The sequence below is a fragment of the Leopardus geoffroyi genome, chromosome X, assembly GCF_018350155.1.
Source record: "Leopardus geoffroyi isolate Oge1 chromosome X, O.geoffroyi_Oge1_pat1.0, whole genome shotgun sequence".
Taxonomy (NCBI): Eukaryota; Metazoa; Chordata; class Mammalia; order Carnivora; family Felidae; genus Leopardus; species Leopardus geoffroyi.
The window spans coordinates 40752524-40764375 of record NC_059343.1 but is presented as its reverse complement, the minus strand read 5'-3'; the positions used below and the strand labels follow the sequence as shown (position 1 = coordinate 40764375).

Genomic DNA, 11852 nt, shown 5'->3' with positions numbered 1-11852 from the left:
GCTCCACGACGGTTTTGTCACGTGCTTCTCCCAACAATGCCTGGCACCTGCTGGCTCGGGCACAGAAGGAATGGGGTGGATCTGAGCTGGGACCTTGCGGTGCCCGGACCAAAGAGTTCTGCTTCGTGGCAGGCAGCTCCAGGGGCAGCACGCGCTTGGGCCGCTTTCCCCAGACCCTGACGGGAACCAGAAAACTTTCCTCAAGGCACTTACAGGCCTTTTTAGCAGGCCATGCTGCCACCGGCTGGCACACCGGCTGGCACAGAGAACAACACGCTCGGCTACTTTACCCGGTGTTATCAAAAAGCAAACACCAGACTCTCCCTGGACGCCCCGGGTCGCAGACCCGGGAGTCACACGATTTATTTCAGGAGACTCGGGCATCGGGGTTTCTCCCACTGAGCGCATCGCCCGCCCTCCCCGCCCGCTCCCAAGCGCTCTTCCGGGCCACTCCCCCGACGGAGCCCGCCCTCTGCTCTCTGACCCCTGGGGCAGGCCCGGTTCCCAGGGACAGGCCCCGCCCCAAGATGGCGGCGCCCATGTGCCGCTGAGAACGGCAGCAGGCCCCACTACCCTTTCTCATCCCGAGACGCTGAAGGCAGCGGAGAGCGCGGCTTCGGGGGATGGAGGGTGCGCGGCAGACGGCGCGGGAGACGGCGCCTCGGCCTCGGAGGCGGCGGGACCCGGGTCTCTGCGACCGTCCGCCGGCCCCTCGCCGCCCCCCGGCCTCTCGTGCGACTCGTCCGGAAAACGGTCGCCCGCTCCGGTCCCTACATCGTGCCCCAGACGAACCCCGTCGGAATCACTGGCCGCGACTCGCGCCATCTTGGCCATTGGCCGTGGAGGCCCCGAAGCAGCTCCTGCGCGTGCGCCGCGCTCCGACCTCGGGCTGCGGGGCGCCGGGAGCGGAAGTGCTCCGCTGACCCGAGGGCGGTGCGAGGTCGCGCCGCTTGTTGTCCTCCGACCTGGCTGTCGGGTTCTGGTAGCCAAGTACCGGGAGGCGGAGCAGGCACGGGCCGGAGGGCAGGTGGGGGTGATAGGTTCGCGCCCCTGCGACCTCGGGGCCCTGGGCTGAGTGTGGGCGACGGGCCGGGGGCGACAGCCAGTGATACTGGCATTGAGTCGTTGGGTCAGGTTCAGCGGCCGTTTGCTGAGTGTCTAGTACGTGCGAGGCGCCCTTGGGTGCACGGTCATCCTCCCGAGGGCTGTGAGTAGGTACTACGATTGTCTTCATTATATCGCGAGAAAGCAAGAACAGAAAGGCTCGTAGCCTGTCCAGAGTCACACGGCTAGAAAACCCCGGGAGATCCTTCTAGCACCTATGCGTTTCTAACGAACGTTCCCGAAATGTATCAACTTTGTGCTTGCTGTGTGCCTTCCCTGCTAGAACACAGCTCCGCGGGGTCGGGGAACTCTGATTACTTTGTTCACTGATGCACCTGCAACACGTTGGACAGGTCCACAGTAGGCACTCAACTTTTTCACTGAATGAATCAAAGCGACAGAGCGGGCAATCAGTTCGAGTCCACAGCTGGGACCCTTATGGGATGACGCAGTGCTTAGCTCCTTGTCTGGTGACAGTTAGGCTGCTACTAAGCGTTTACTCTTAACACTGAAACGAGGCCTTGTGGCTGCTTCCATAAAGTATTCCATCTGGGTTTTCCTCACTTTCACTGCCTCAGAGAGGTTGCTCACTGCATCTCCTGTGCGGTCATTGTTTCCAGGGTCAGGGCGCATCAGTGAGACCACTGCTCACCTCCTGCGGGCTCCGGCTCAGCCGCCCCTGGGCTTCCTAGTCTACAGAAGAGCCAGTCGAGGCCTCAGAAGGTGAGTTCCCTGGGTCAGGGACAGATGCGGTGCTGTGGCCATGGTCCCAACGGAGATGCGTTTGTCTCTGGATCCTTTGGTCCTGCGTCGTTAGGAACAAGAGAGCTCTTATCAGAGTCCTAGGAGGAGGAGCCTCAGCCCAGAGCCTAGGACAGAGGGAGGAGGCTCATAGGACAGACCCAGAGCCCAGGGCCGAGGGAGGAGGCTCTCAGGACAGACTGACCCCAGCGCCGAGGGTGGAGGCTTAGAGGACAGCAGGTCGAAGAAGAGCTGGGCTTGGAGTGGCCTTTGTCCCTCCAGTGGAGAAAGACCATGCCCACTGTGTGACTGTGGGAAGTTGGATCCCATTGGGGGAGAGAGACGAAATGCACAGACAGGTGGAGTAATGCTGCCGTGAGGAGGGCGGCCTGCTGTGGTGCCTGTGAGGGTCGGATCAGGCTGACAGGGATCACTGCCAGCTGCACAGGACTCTCTACTGACACTTCTGTGCACACAGCTTTTGCCATTGGGTGTTTCTGTATTTGAGTGAGCCCCAGAGTGAGAATCTCCCACCTGCCGCTAGCAGAAATGTGGACTCTCCCTCCAGTCTGACTCAAGTACAGAATGCTCTTGTATGGTTTTGTTTTTCACTTGGGAACATTTGCAAGTGGTCCAGAGGTATGTTGTCAGCTGTTTCTGCTGCCTCGTTTTGATGCCACTGTCCCTGGGCCTGAGAGCCCGAGTCGTTCACCTGCACGGGGCCGAGGCCGTTGTCCCGAGGCCGCTGCAGGGGTTGCTGCAGTGACCGCAGCTACTCTGTGCAAAAGCTCCTTGCTGACACTTTCTTTAGAAAACCGCCAAGGCGGGAAGAGCAGGCAGTTGAATGGGCATCATGGGAAAGGAGAAAGTGACAGGCCAGGAACTGGGTGGGGGCGGCCAGTGGAGGGCAGGGTGCACAGGGCGGCAGGGGCAGTGGTTTCCAGCTCCTTGTGGAACGACCGGTGCTGGGCTCCTCACCTGCCTCCCTGCCCCCGGCTGCCCCTCTGCCCCTTCTTCAACCCTAGTTTGTCTCCTTCCTGCAAACCGCAGCCAGGTATCCCTGTCCTCCAGACTCTGCTAAGGGTCTGTCACTTTCGGGGCTCAGCGTAATCACTGTTCATTTCCGTTTTATTAGTAATAATAGTCACAGTCAAAAATGCAAGTTAACAAGGGGTGTGAGGGTGGCTCAGTTGGTTAAGTGTCCGGCTTTGGCTCAGGTCATGATCTCACGGTGTGTAGGTTCGAGCCCCGCGTCGGGCTCCCTGCTGACAGCTCGGATTCTGTGTCTCCCTCTCTCTCTACTCCTCCCCTGCTCGCGCTCTGTCTCTCACTCCAAAAAAGAAATACTAAAAAAAATTTTTTTTAAATGCAAGTAAACAAAACAAGAGGACCGCAATCATCAGCGAAAACCAGTATCAACATTTTAATCACCGCTGTTCCTCAGGACGTACTTATTGCCGAAGGAGTGAGATTGCGTTGCACTTCCTTTTTTGTAACCTGCTCTTAAATACGTTAAGAAATGAAATAATATTCCAATGTATTTTGGAGGCCCACAAACACAGGTCACGTGCAAAGCCCACACGAGCTTATCCAAAGCCCAAGGGAACAGCCTGGGGCTCCCGGGCATGGTTGCACACCATCCTCCCCAGGGTGCAAGGGTGATTATTATCAGGCTGGTGGGGATGCTCTCCTGGCTGAATGCACTGATCCGGATGCCCCAATTCTGTCTTCCTAGATCTCTGCCCTTTGTCTCGAGCAGAACAGGATGGCCATGTTCCAGGTGAGTTCCTAATTTCCCCCTACTTTGTGTCCAGTGACCTTGAGGCAGCTTTGGGGCACCCGTATTGTACCCTTGACAATTGCGTTACTCCCCTCCGCTGCGGCTCTTTTCTGTCCACGCTGTCATCCACCTCGGGGTTCTCCGATCCTTCCCCTGGCCACAACAAAAAAAATTAAAAAACAAGAGAGCGAGAAAGGAGCGCTCTCATCTCCTTCTTTCTCTGGGACATGCACCCCCCCCCCCCCCCCCGCTTTTTTCTTTTCCTTCTCAGAGATACTTGTTGAAGCACAGAGTCTCCTTTTTCCCCAGTTCCATGGCCACTTCACTGTTGGCTTTTTCGTTATGTTCAAAACGTTGAAAGGAAATCCATGCTTGGCATTTTACCATGCATTAGAGGGTAGCTGAAACATCCCTATTTCTCCCCCCGGTGTCCCGTTTCTCCTCGGAGATGCCCGCTGGTAACAGTTGGGTGACGGCGAGGGGTAGACGCGTGTACGTGCGTTTCATCCACTGAAAGCAGGAACACGTGCGGTGTTGGGCGTGAGGTTGCACGAACACCACCCTGCCTCACTCCCGTCTTGCTCTCCCCACCTGCTTGTATCCCGGGTGGTGGTCCTCATCCACTCGTACAGATGATTTCAGCTCCTGGGCAGGGGGACGGATGCATCGTTTGAACTGTTTCTCTGTGGATATTCGGGTTTTTACCCCTCTTTTCCTGTTCTATACCATGCCTCTCGGCTGACTCTGTATGTGTGTGCTCATTAGCGCAGGTGTTGATGGGGAATTCACCCGGAAGTTGGGTTTGTGGGTCAAAGGTACTCACACGTTAAACTGGCAGTTCCAGATCCTGGACTAGTTACTACTTTCACGAAATGTTAAAGACCATATAATTTCTGTGTTCAGCTTTTCCAGGCTGTTGCAAGAAGAAAAGGGATCCAATTCATGTTTTGAAGCCACTTAACCTTTTTTTTCCTTGCCCCTAACATTGATGGCATTTATTTAGTTTAGATAAAGACTTCCAACACAGAACACTGTTAGGAATTAATCCTTAGGAACTATGTAAAAGAGATGTGATGTAAGGCAAGCATTATATATAAAGTATATATGTGTATTAAGTGCGTGTGTATATATATATACATACATATATGTATATATAAAGATGAAATAGATCAACAGTTTTTATTTTCCTACAGAATTTACTGCAAGTTACCATGCTATGAAAACAAAAGCCGCCCACTCTTAATATGTCAAATTTGTTTAGTTATTTAAAGAAAAATATATGACTCCCATCACACAGATAATTCTAAATCTACTTTGAAAATCAAATCATCAAGAAATATCTATCTGGAGAGACTCCGGACCTACTGTCACACTGTAACAAAGATAAGGCTGCTATCTTCACAGAATATATGCATAATTAGTAATCAACCATTAACATAGTGAATGTTCTAATATTTGGGGAAATACTGGGAATTTAAAAAACAAAGTTCTGTGGACATTGTTTACCTTGCCGATGAGATTAGTTTGGAAAAGGGATCTTGTTTAGTCTAGAAAAACCTTCAGAGTCCAATATAGTTCTGGGCTAAACAGATAACTGAAGATCCTTTACAAAGACAGGTAGGCTCGGAAATCACGCAGTCTTACTTTGAATTAGCTTGCTTTAGTCCAAGGTAGGGAATTAATGATCAAGTACCAGGAATTTCTGTAATGTACCCAATGCCAAATGGCTATTAACATTCTGTTTCCTACTATGATGGCTCCTTGATTAGAGGTCGGTGGGAGGCATGAAACATATTGTGAACTATAAAGTAAATTGTACTCCAATGCCCAGATCTCTAAAGATAAATCTTGTTTTTCAATATAAGAAACTCACTAAATCAAATGAATGCTACTTGGAGCAAAAGTAGTATAAAACTGGGGCAGGAAACTTCTAATCGCACAGGAAATACATGAAAGACTGAATCATTCTAAGAGAAGAATCATCTTCCCAGTAGCCCCACTGCCATGGATGATATTTTCATGAGCCGGGCCACCTTCTCCAATGAATACTGAGAACCTATTACAGGTTTCAGCCGGCTGTGCCCAGAACCTTTAAACCGTAAGCTCTGGCAGTCTGGCATACGGCCAATCCAACTCCTCCACTAGCCCCATGAACCTGAAGACTTCCTCCAGCTTTCACACGGGCGCTGTGGAGCAGAGCTCGATAAGCAGTAAAATATGGGATACCGATGGCAGCTCTTTGTTTAAAGTCCAGTTTTTCTGGTGGTGGGTACACAGTGTGGTTTGCCGCAAGAGCATACTCAGCATAGCCCCCAGAGATGGTACTGGGAGTGAAAACTCCGTCATCTTTCTTGAAAGTAGATACGTGATGTCCAACAGCTTCTGTTACCCCAGCCACGTCTGAACCAGGAGTATAGGGTAAGAGTGGTTTTATCCTGTGAGTAGCAGAACGAATCTATGTTTCCACTGGGTTTACACCACATGCATGGACCTTGATTACAACCTGATGGTCTTTTGGAGTTGGTACTGCCACATCCCGACTGGAGTTTCAGCACTTCTGGTCCACCAAATTCAACAACTCCAATTGCTCTCATCAATTTCAGTCCAGTTGCCATGGTGACCCGGTTCTAGAGAGGGGAAGTGAATTCTGCCAGGGCTCACTCAGATTCCACAAAAAAGGGGACCGAAGCCACTTAACCTTAAATGTGATAACGATACTGGGGTGCCTGGGTGGCTCAGTCGGTTGAGTGTCCGACTTCGACTCAGGTCATGATCTCACAGTTCATGGGTTCGAGCCCCTCATTGGGCTCTGTGCTCACAGCTCAGAGCCTGGAGCCTGCTTCGGATTCGGTGTCTCCCTCCCTGTCTGCCCTTCCCCGCTTGTGCTCTGTCTCTCTCTCTCTCTCCAAAATAAACATTAAAAAAAAAAACATTTAAAAAATTTAAAAAATGTGATAACGATACTACAGAAGATAAATGAGACTCGCGAGTCACCGAATATGGATCTATGGATCTGGCAAGCATCGTTCTTCTGGAATGTGGATGTTCACCCATCAGGAAGCTCCCAACCCCCGTGCCGCTGGGATTTTCTCAAGGTATAATTGGCATAGAACAAAACTCATCAATTAAAAAAAAACAGGAACGAGAGATGCTCCCTCTGTTCTTCTCACTTGGGGATTTACAAGGGTTTTAGGAACTCCACACTGGGCACCTAGAGGAGAGACCAGAATATGTTTCCTGTTGCTTCATAGTCCTGAGTAGCTGTGTTTGGAACTGTTCTAGCTCAGCGTCCCCTGCGAAGCCTTCTCCGCCAGCCCCACGCAGACCTGACTTCTTTCTGTTCTCTGTTCCCTCTGCTCCCCCCACCGTTGCCCTCAGAGGACAGGAGCCCACCCTGCTGCCCACCCTCCCCTTCATACGTGAGTGTGTAAGTGTCGTTCTCCCTCTGGCAGGCTCAGCTCCTTCTGTTCAGAAAGTGTGTTTTTGTCTTTATTAATCTTTACATCCTCGGGACTTACCTGCTCGTCTCTATTTGGTAAACAAGTTGGAATATTGCATTTCCAGGGTAAGATGTTTTAATGGCTCATCTGTTTCTTTATAAAGGTTAAAGTAACTTTAGTTACATAAACACTGTATACTGGACTGTCTCAAATAGCATAGGGAGCAGCAAAGAACATTTGTGTAGACAAGAGCAATGCAGTGTCATGTTGAAAAATGTGGATGTCGGGGCACGTGGGTGGCTCAGTCCGTTAAGCATCTGACTTTGGCTCAGGTCATGCCCTCACGGCTCATGGGTTCGAGCCCTGTGTCGGGCTCTGTGCTGACAGCTCAGAGCCTGGAACCTGCTTCAGATTCTGTGTCTCCCTCCCTCTCTGCCCCTCCACCACTCGTGCTCTCTGTTTTCAAAAGTAAATAAAAACGTTAAAAAAAGAATAAGATAAAAACATGGATGTGGATGGGGCGCTGGGGTGGCTCAGTTGGTTGAGTGTCGCTCTCTAGGTTTCAGCTATGGTCACGATCTCAGGGTCATGAGATCGAGCCGAGTGTTGGCCCCACACTGGGCGTAGAGTCCGCTTGGGATTCTCTTTCTCTCTCCCACCCTGCTCCTGACCCCGCTTGCTTCCATGTTCACTTTCTCTCTCTTTCTAATTACAAAAACCCCTGACACGTGGGTTTGGAAAGCAGAAGGCATGTCTTTTCATCCCCGTGTCCTAGCTGTATGACCCTGCACAAGTGACTTTACACTCTGTGCGCGTTACTGTCCTCATCAGTCAGGGCTGTCCCGGGATGGTGGCGATACTGAACCTCTACCACGAGAGGAAGACCTAGGATGGGACACACTGTCCCGTCTGTCCCCCAGCTGAGCCCTCTGGGCTAATGAGGAATATGCCATTGCAGGAGTCCTTGACCTTCCGGGACGTGTTTGTGGACTTCACCCTGGAGGAGTGGCGATGTCTGGACTTGGCTCAGAAGAACCTGTACAGGGATGTCATGCTGGAGAACTACAGCCACCTGGTCTCCGTGGGTGAGGGACCGCGCCACAGTGTGACTGGAACACACACATACACGTGTCACCTAGCTGGTACCTGCTCAGGGGCGTCTGGAGCCCCGGATGAGTTCGGGCCTAAGGCTCACTGTTGGGAAGTCGTAACCCTGTTTGCACCCCACACGGGATGCTGTGCCGTCGCCTGCTCTGTGGTGTGGTGCACGGAGGGGCATAGCTGTCCTCCTGGGCGGGCACCCAGGCCGGACCACCTTTGGTCGGCAGGGTTTGGTGTCAGTTCTGGAACCCATGTGGCGTTAATAACAAAGTCTGTGTCATTTCCCCTCCTCAGGACAGCTAGTTCCCAAACCTGATGTGGTCATCAGATTGGGACAAGGAGAAGAGGCCAGGACGGCAGAGGGAGAGACCCCGACGCGGAACCCTCCGGGTGAGCAGGTGCCGGGCCAGTCAGGCCAGGGGACCTGGTAGGTCAGTGAGAGCCTGGCGTGGGGGGCCCGCCTGGGAGTTCTTCACACCCCTAGACTCGGGGACACAACTTGGGTTCAATGAAGCGAGCTGCTGTCACATCCACGCGGTGCCCCTACCGACCGCCCTCCCGCAGCCCCGTTGTTCTTGCTGGGGTTCAGGCAGTGCACCCCGTTTGTTCAGATCCCCTCTCTAGCTCCCAGTATCCTCGGTGGCTGGGGAAGTACCGAGCCTTCCCCCGGTGTGCTCCCCCTGCTTTCTGGAAGCTCGCAGGGCATTTCCTCTCTCTTGGGCGTTTGCATTTTCCTCAGAAGACGTGGGTGCAGGCGTGAGGGTTCCTCTTTATTTACACCCTGCGGGCCCTTCCATTGACACCTGTAGTCTTCTTCAGCCCCAGGGAAACGATCGGCCTGGTTCCTTGCAGCTGGTGTGGACCAAAAGCTTTGCTAGTGACCTTCAGCTAGGCCAGGCTGGGCAGCCACCATGGCCTTGTCTGTGCTCAGGTTGTGCGGACGGTGTCAACCTTCCCACGACCGTGTCCTTTCGTCTCAGCTCCTCAGTCCCTTCCAGACCTGACTGGACCCTGCCTGTTGTCAGGATCCTGCTGGCATCAATGCTTCCCTCCCACTCCCTTGTCTTTTGTGCCGTCTCTGTATTCACTGAAAACAGGTCAACCTGAGAGGACATTTCCCCAGGCAGCTCGCTCCAGTGAGGGCCGCCTCAGGCCTGGGCACAGCTGCCCTTGCCCTTGTCCGGTGGGGGGCTGGTTTGGTTGGTTTTGCTCTGGGCCCCTTGTGGGACCCCCACACTCTTCAGATGCAGATCTTCCTCCGTTTGTTGCCCACACACGGCGGCCGGTCTGTGGGCCCGACTGCAGGGCGTGCGCGTGGATTCCGGGACTGCCCCGCGTGCTCCGTGGACCAGCAGCCGGGGCCCTAAGCAGAAGGTCACGCGCTGGGGTCCACCTCAGGGTCACAGATGTGAATCCGCTCTGCAGCGGCTGTTCGGACACCGGCGGCAGAGCCCCGGCCGCGCTGGACGCGGGCCCGGCCGCGCCCTCGTGTCCCTTGAAGCCTTCCCCGTGGCCCGCGCCGGCCGGGCTGTGCGCCGTCTCTCTCGGGGCCTGCACCCCCTCCCTCCTCCCACGGCTGTTTGGGGGTGCACCTTCCGCTTTCTCGCTCAGTCTACCCTACGTCTGCAGCCTTGCGAGATCCGTGAGGATTCCTGCTGTGCTGGCGGCGTGCTTTTTCCCACCTGCCGCATTTCCGGGAATCGAAATGTCTAGTTGTCTGCGCAGCGGTGCCCTGGAAGGAGGAGGCCCACACTCAGAGGCGCGGCCCCCTCTTGGGGTCCCCGCTCCCTCGGGTTCGAAACTGTATTATGTTAGGGTAACTGTCCGCTCGTGCAGTGTAGGTGCGGCGCAGTGCGGGACACGGGGTCCTCCGGCGCGTTCCCCCCCTCACCTCCAAGGGCTGCCTCTTCTCAGGTTCGTGTCTGTAATTCTGCTGGTGGCACCTCCTGGGCCCGGGCATACCTCCACACCTGCATTTCTGGCGGTTTCTATTTTGCCTCCCACCCCCACCCCCTCCCCTCTGAACACTCAGGATGGAGCTCATTACACCTCGGCCTGCGGGTCCCAGCTCTGTACGAAGCTGGGTGCTGTTGGTAGTTGCTGTGCGGGTTCCGTGCGGAAGGGGAGGTGGTAGTCTCAGCTGCTGTGTTTGCACTCCAGCAGGTAACTTCTTCAAACCTCGCTCCGTGGGGGTGGCTTATCCTCTGCCGAGAGCACAGACCCCTGGGAGAGCGCCTACATCTTATCTGTCCAGCTGTGAGGCTGGGGGCACGTTCGGCAGATCGTTTCGTTTGGGATGAGGGCAGAGGAAGGGGGTTCGGGGCTCATCCACAGCCCAGTAGTCAAGAACCTAGGCTTTGGAGCTCACAGGCGGGGTTCAGATTCTGGCTTCTTCGCTCACTGGCCGTCCCTCCTTCCGCACACTGGCCCCAGAGTCTCTTTGCCTGTTTCTGGAGGCGGCTGATGCTAGGACTTCCGGGACGGTCCGAATTGAAGGAGCGGGTGAACGTAAGCCTGGCCCCGGGGAAGCCCTCGGTAAATGTCATCACTGTTGTCACTGTTGTGCATGGAAAATAGTTTTTATTACAGTCATGGTTAACCAGACGTGTGTCACCTAGTGGCCTGTGGACCCCTCAGGGTACCCCACGAGGTGGTCCCTCCCAGTGGAAATGTTTTCAGAAAGCCTGGGGTGGGCCCGGTTCTGTGCGTTTTGAGTGACACTCCAGGTAGATCTGACTCCGTGTCTAGTTAAGATCCGCAGTTTAACCATCCCCGAGAGGGGTCCAGGGGCACGGGGACACACGGCCAGGCCTCCCCCAGGAGCCTGGGATCCGTTGGGACGGAAGGCGGGGCGTGTGGACTCACTGCTGGGCATTTTGCCCCTCTTCCCTCATTCCCCCAGACCTCAGGCCGCTCCGGGACTGCACATTCCCTGGGCCTTGGAGGAAATTTCTGGCAGGTCCCATAACTTCTCTGCTTGTGCCAAGATATAGCAATCTTCTAGGAACCGTTAGTCTGCAGAGTGGCCTCACGGTGGTCATCAGGGTTGTCCAGTCCCAGGTAGTGGCGTGAAGTCTGAACTTCATTGATGGTGGTTGAGCTTTTCCCAGAAAAGTCTTTGCCTTTCTTCATTTTCCCTGTCTTTTGTTTTCTTTTTCCTTCTCCTTCTACCTTTATTTACTTCGGGTTTCTTTTGCTGTTCTTTTCTAGCTTTCTTCCTGACATCTTATCATGAAAATGCACACACTGAACAAGTGAAAGAATCATAGTTTGAATACCCATAGAATTCCACCTAGGTTCTACAGCGAACATTTTGCTCTGTTTGCTTTTTCTCATATCTCTATGTGTCCTAATTCCTCTGTCCTCCCATCAGCCCCCTTTCTTTCTTTTTAATGTTTTTATTTATTGTTGAGACAGAGAGAGACAGAGCGTGAGCAGGGAGGGGCAGAGAGAGAGGGAGACGCAGAATCCGAAGCAGGCTCCAGGCTGTGAGCTGTCAGCACAGAGCCTGATGCGGGGCTCCAACTCACGGACTGTGAGATCGTGACCTGAGCTGAAGTGGGTCGCTTAACGGACTGAGCCACCCAGGTGCCCCTATCAGCCCCCTTTCTTTTTGTGATGTGTTTCCTGGTAAGTTTCAGAGACCAGTACATTTCACCCCTGAATACTTTCCCAGGCATGTCATT

At 53.8% G+C, this 11852-nt stretch overlaps 1 protein-coding gene and 1 pseudogene across 13 annotated transcripts in view; one reads left to right on the top strand and one right to left on the bottom strand.

The window, feature by feature from the left end:
- The first annotated feature begins 526 nt into the window (after positions 1 to 526).
- Positions 527 to 11852, top strand: part of ZNF674 (zinc finger protein 674) — a 54724-nt gene continuing 43398 nt past the window's right edge. For 2 of the 13 annotated variants that reach the window (XM_045473319.1, XM_045473306.1), the window contains exons 1-6: positions 527 to 3356; positions 3581 to 3625; positions 6595 to 6720; positions 6908 to 7044; positions 8024 to 8150; positions 8461 to 8556. In XM_045473319.1, the coding sequence (XP_045329275.1) occupies positions 6633 to 6720; positions 6908 to 7044; positions 8024 to 8150; positions 8461 to 8556 (448 nt within the window). In that variant the 5' untranslated portion in view covers positions 527 to 3356; positions 3581 to 3625; positions 6595 to 6632. Of the gene's footprint in view, positions 3357 to 3580; positions 3626 to 6594; positions 7053 to 7634; positions 8151 to 8460; positions 8594 to 11852 lie in introns of those variants that run through there. The other 11 variants (XM_045473308.1, XM_045473309.1, XM_045473307.1 and 8 more) reach the window with 11 other exon arrangements.
- Positions 5694 to 6243, bottom strand: LOC123595474 (annotated as a pseudogene).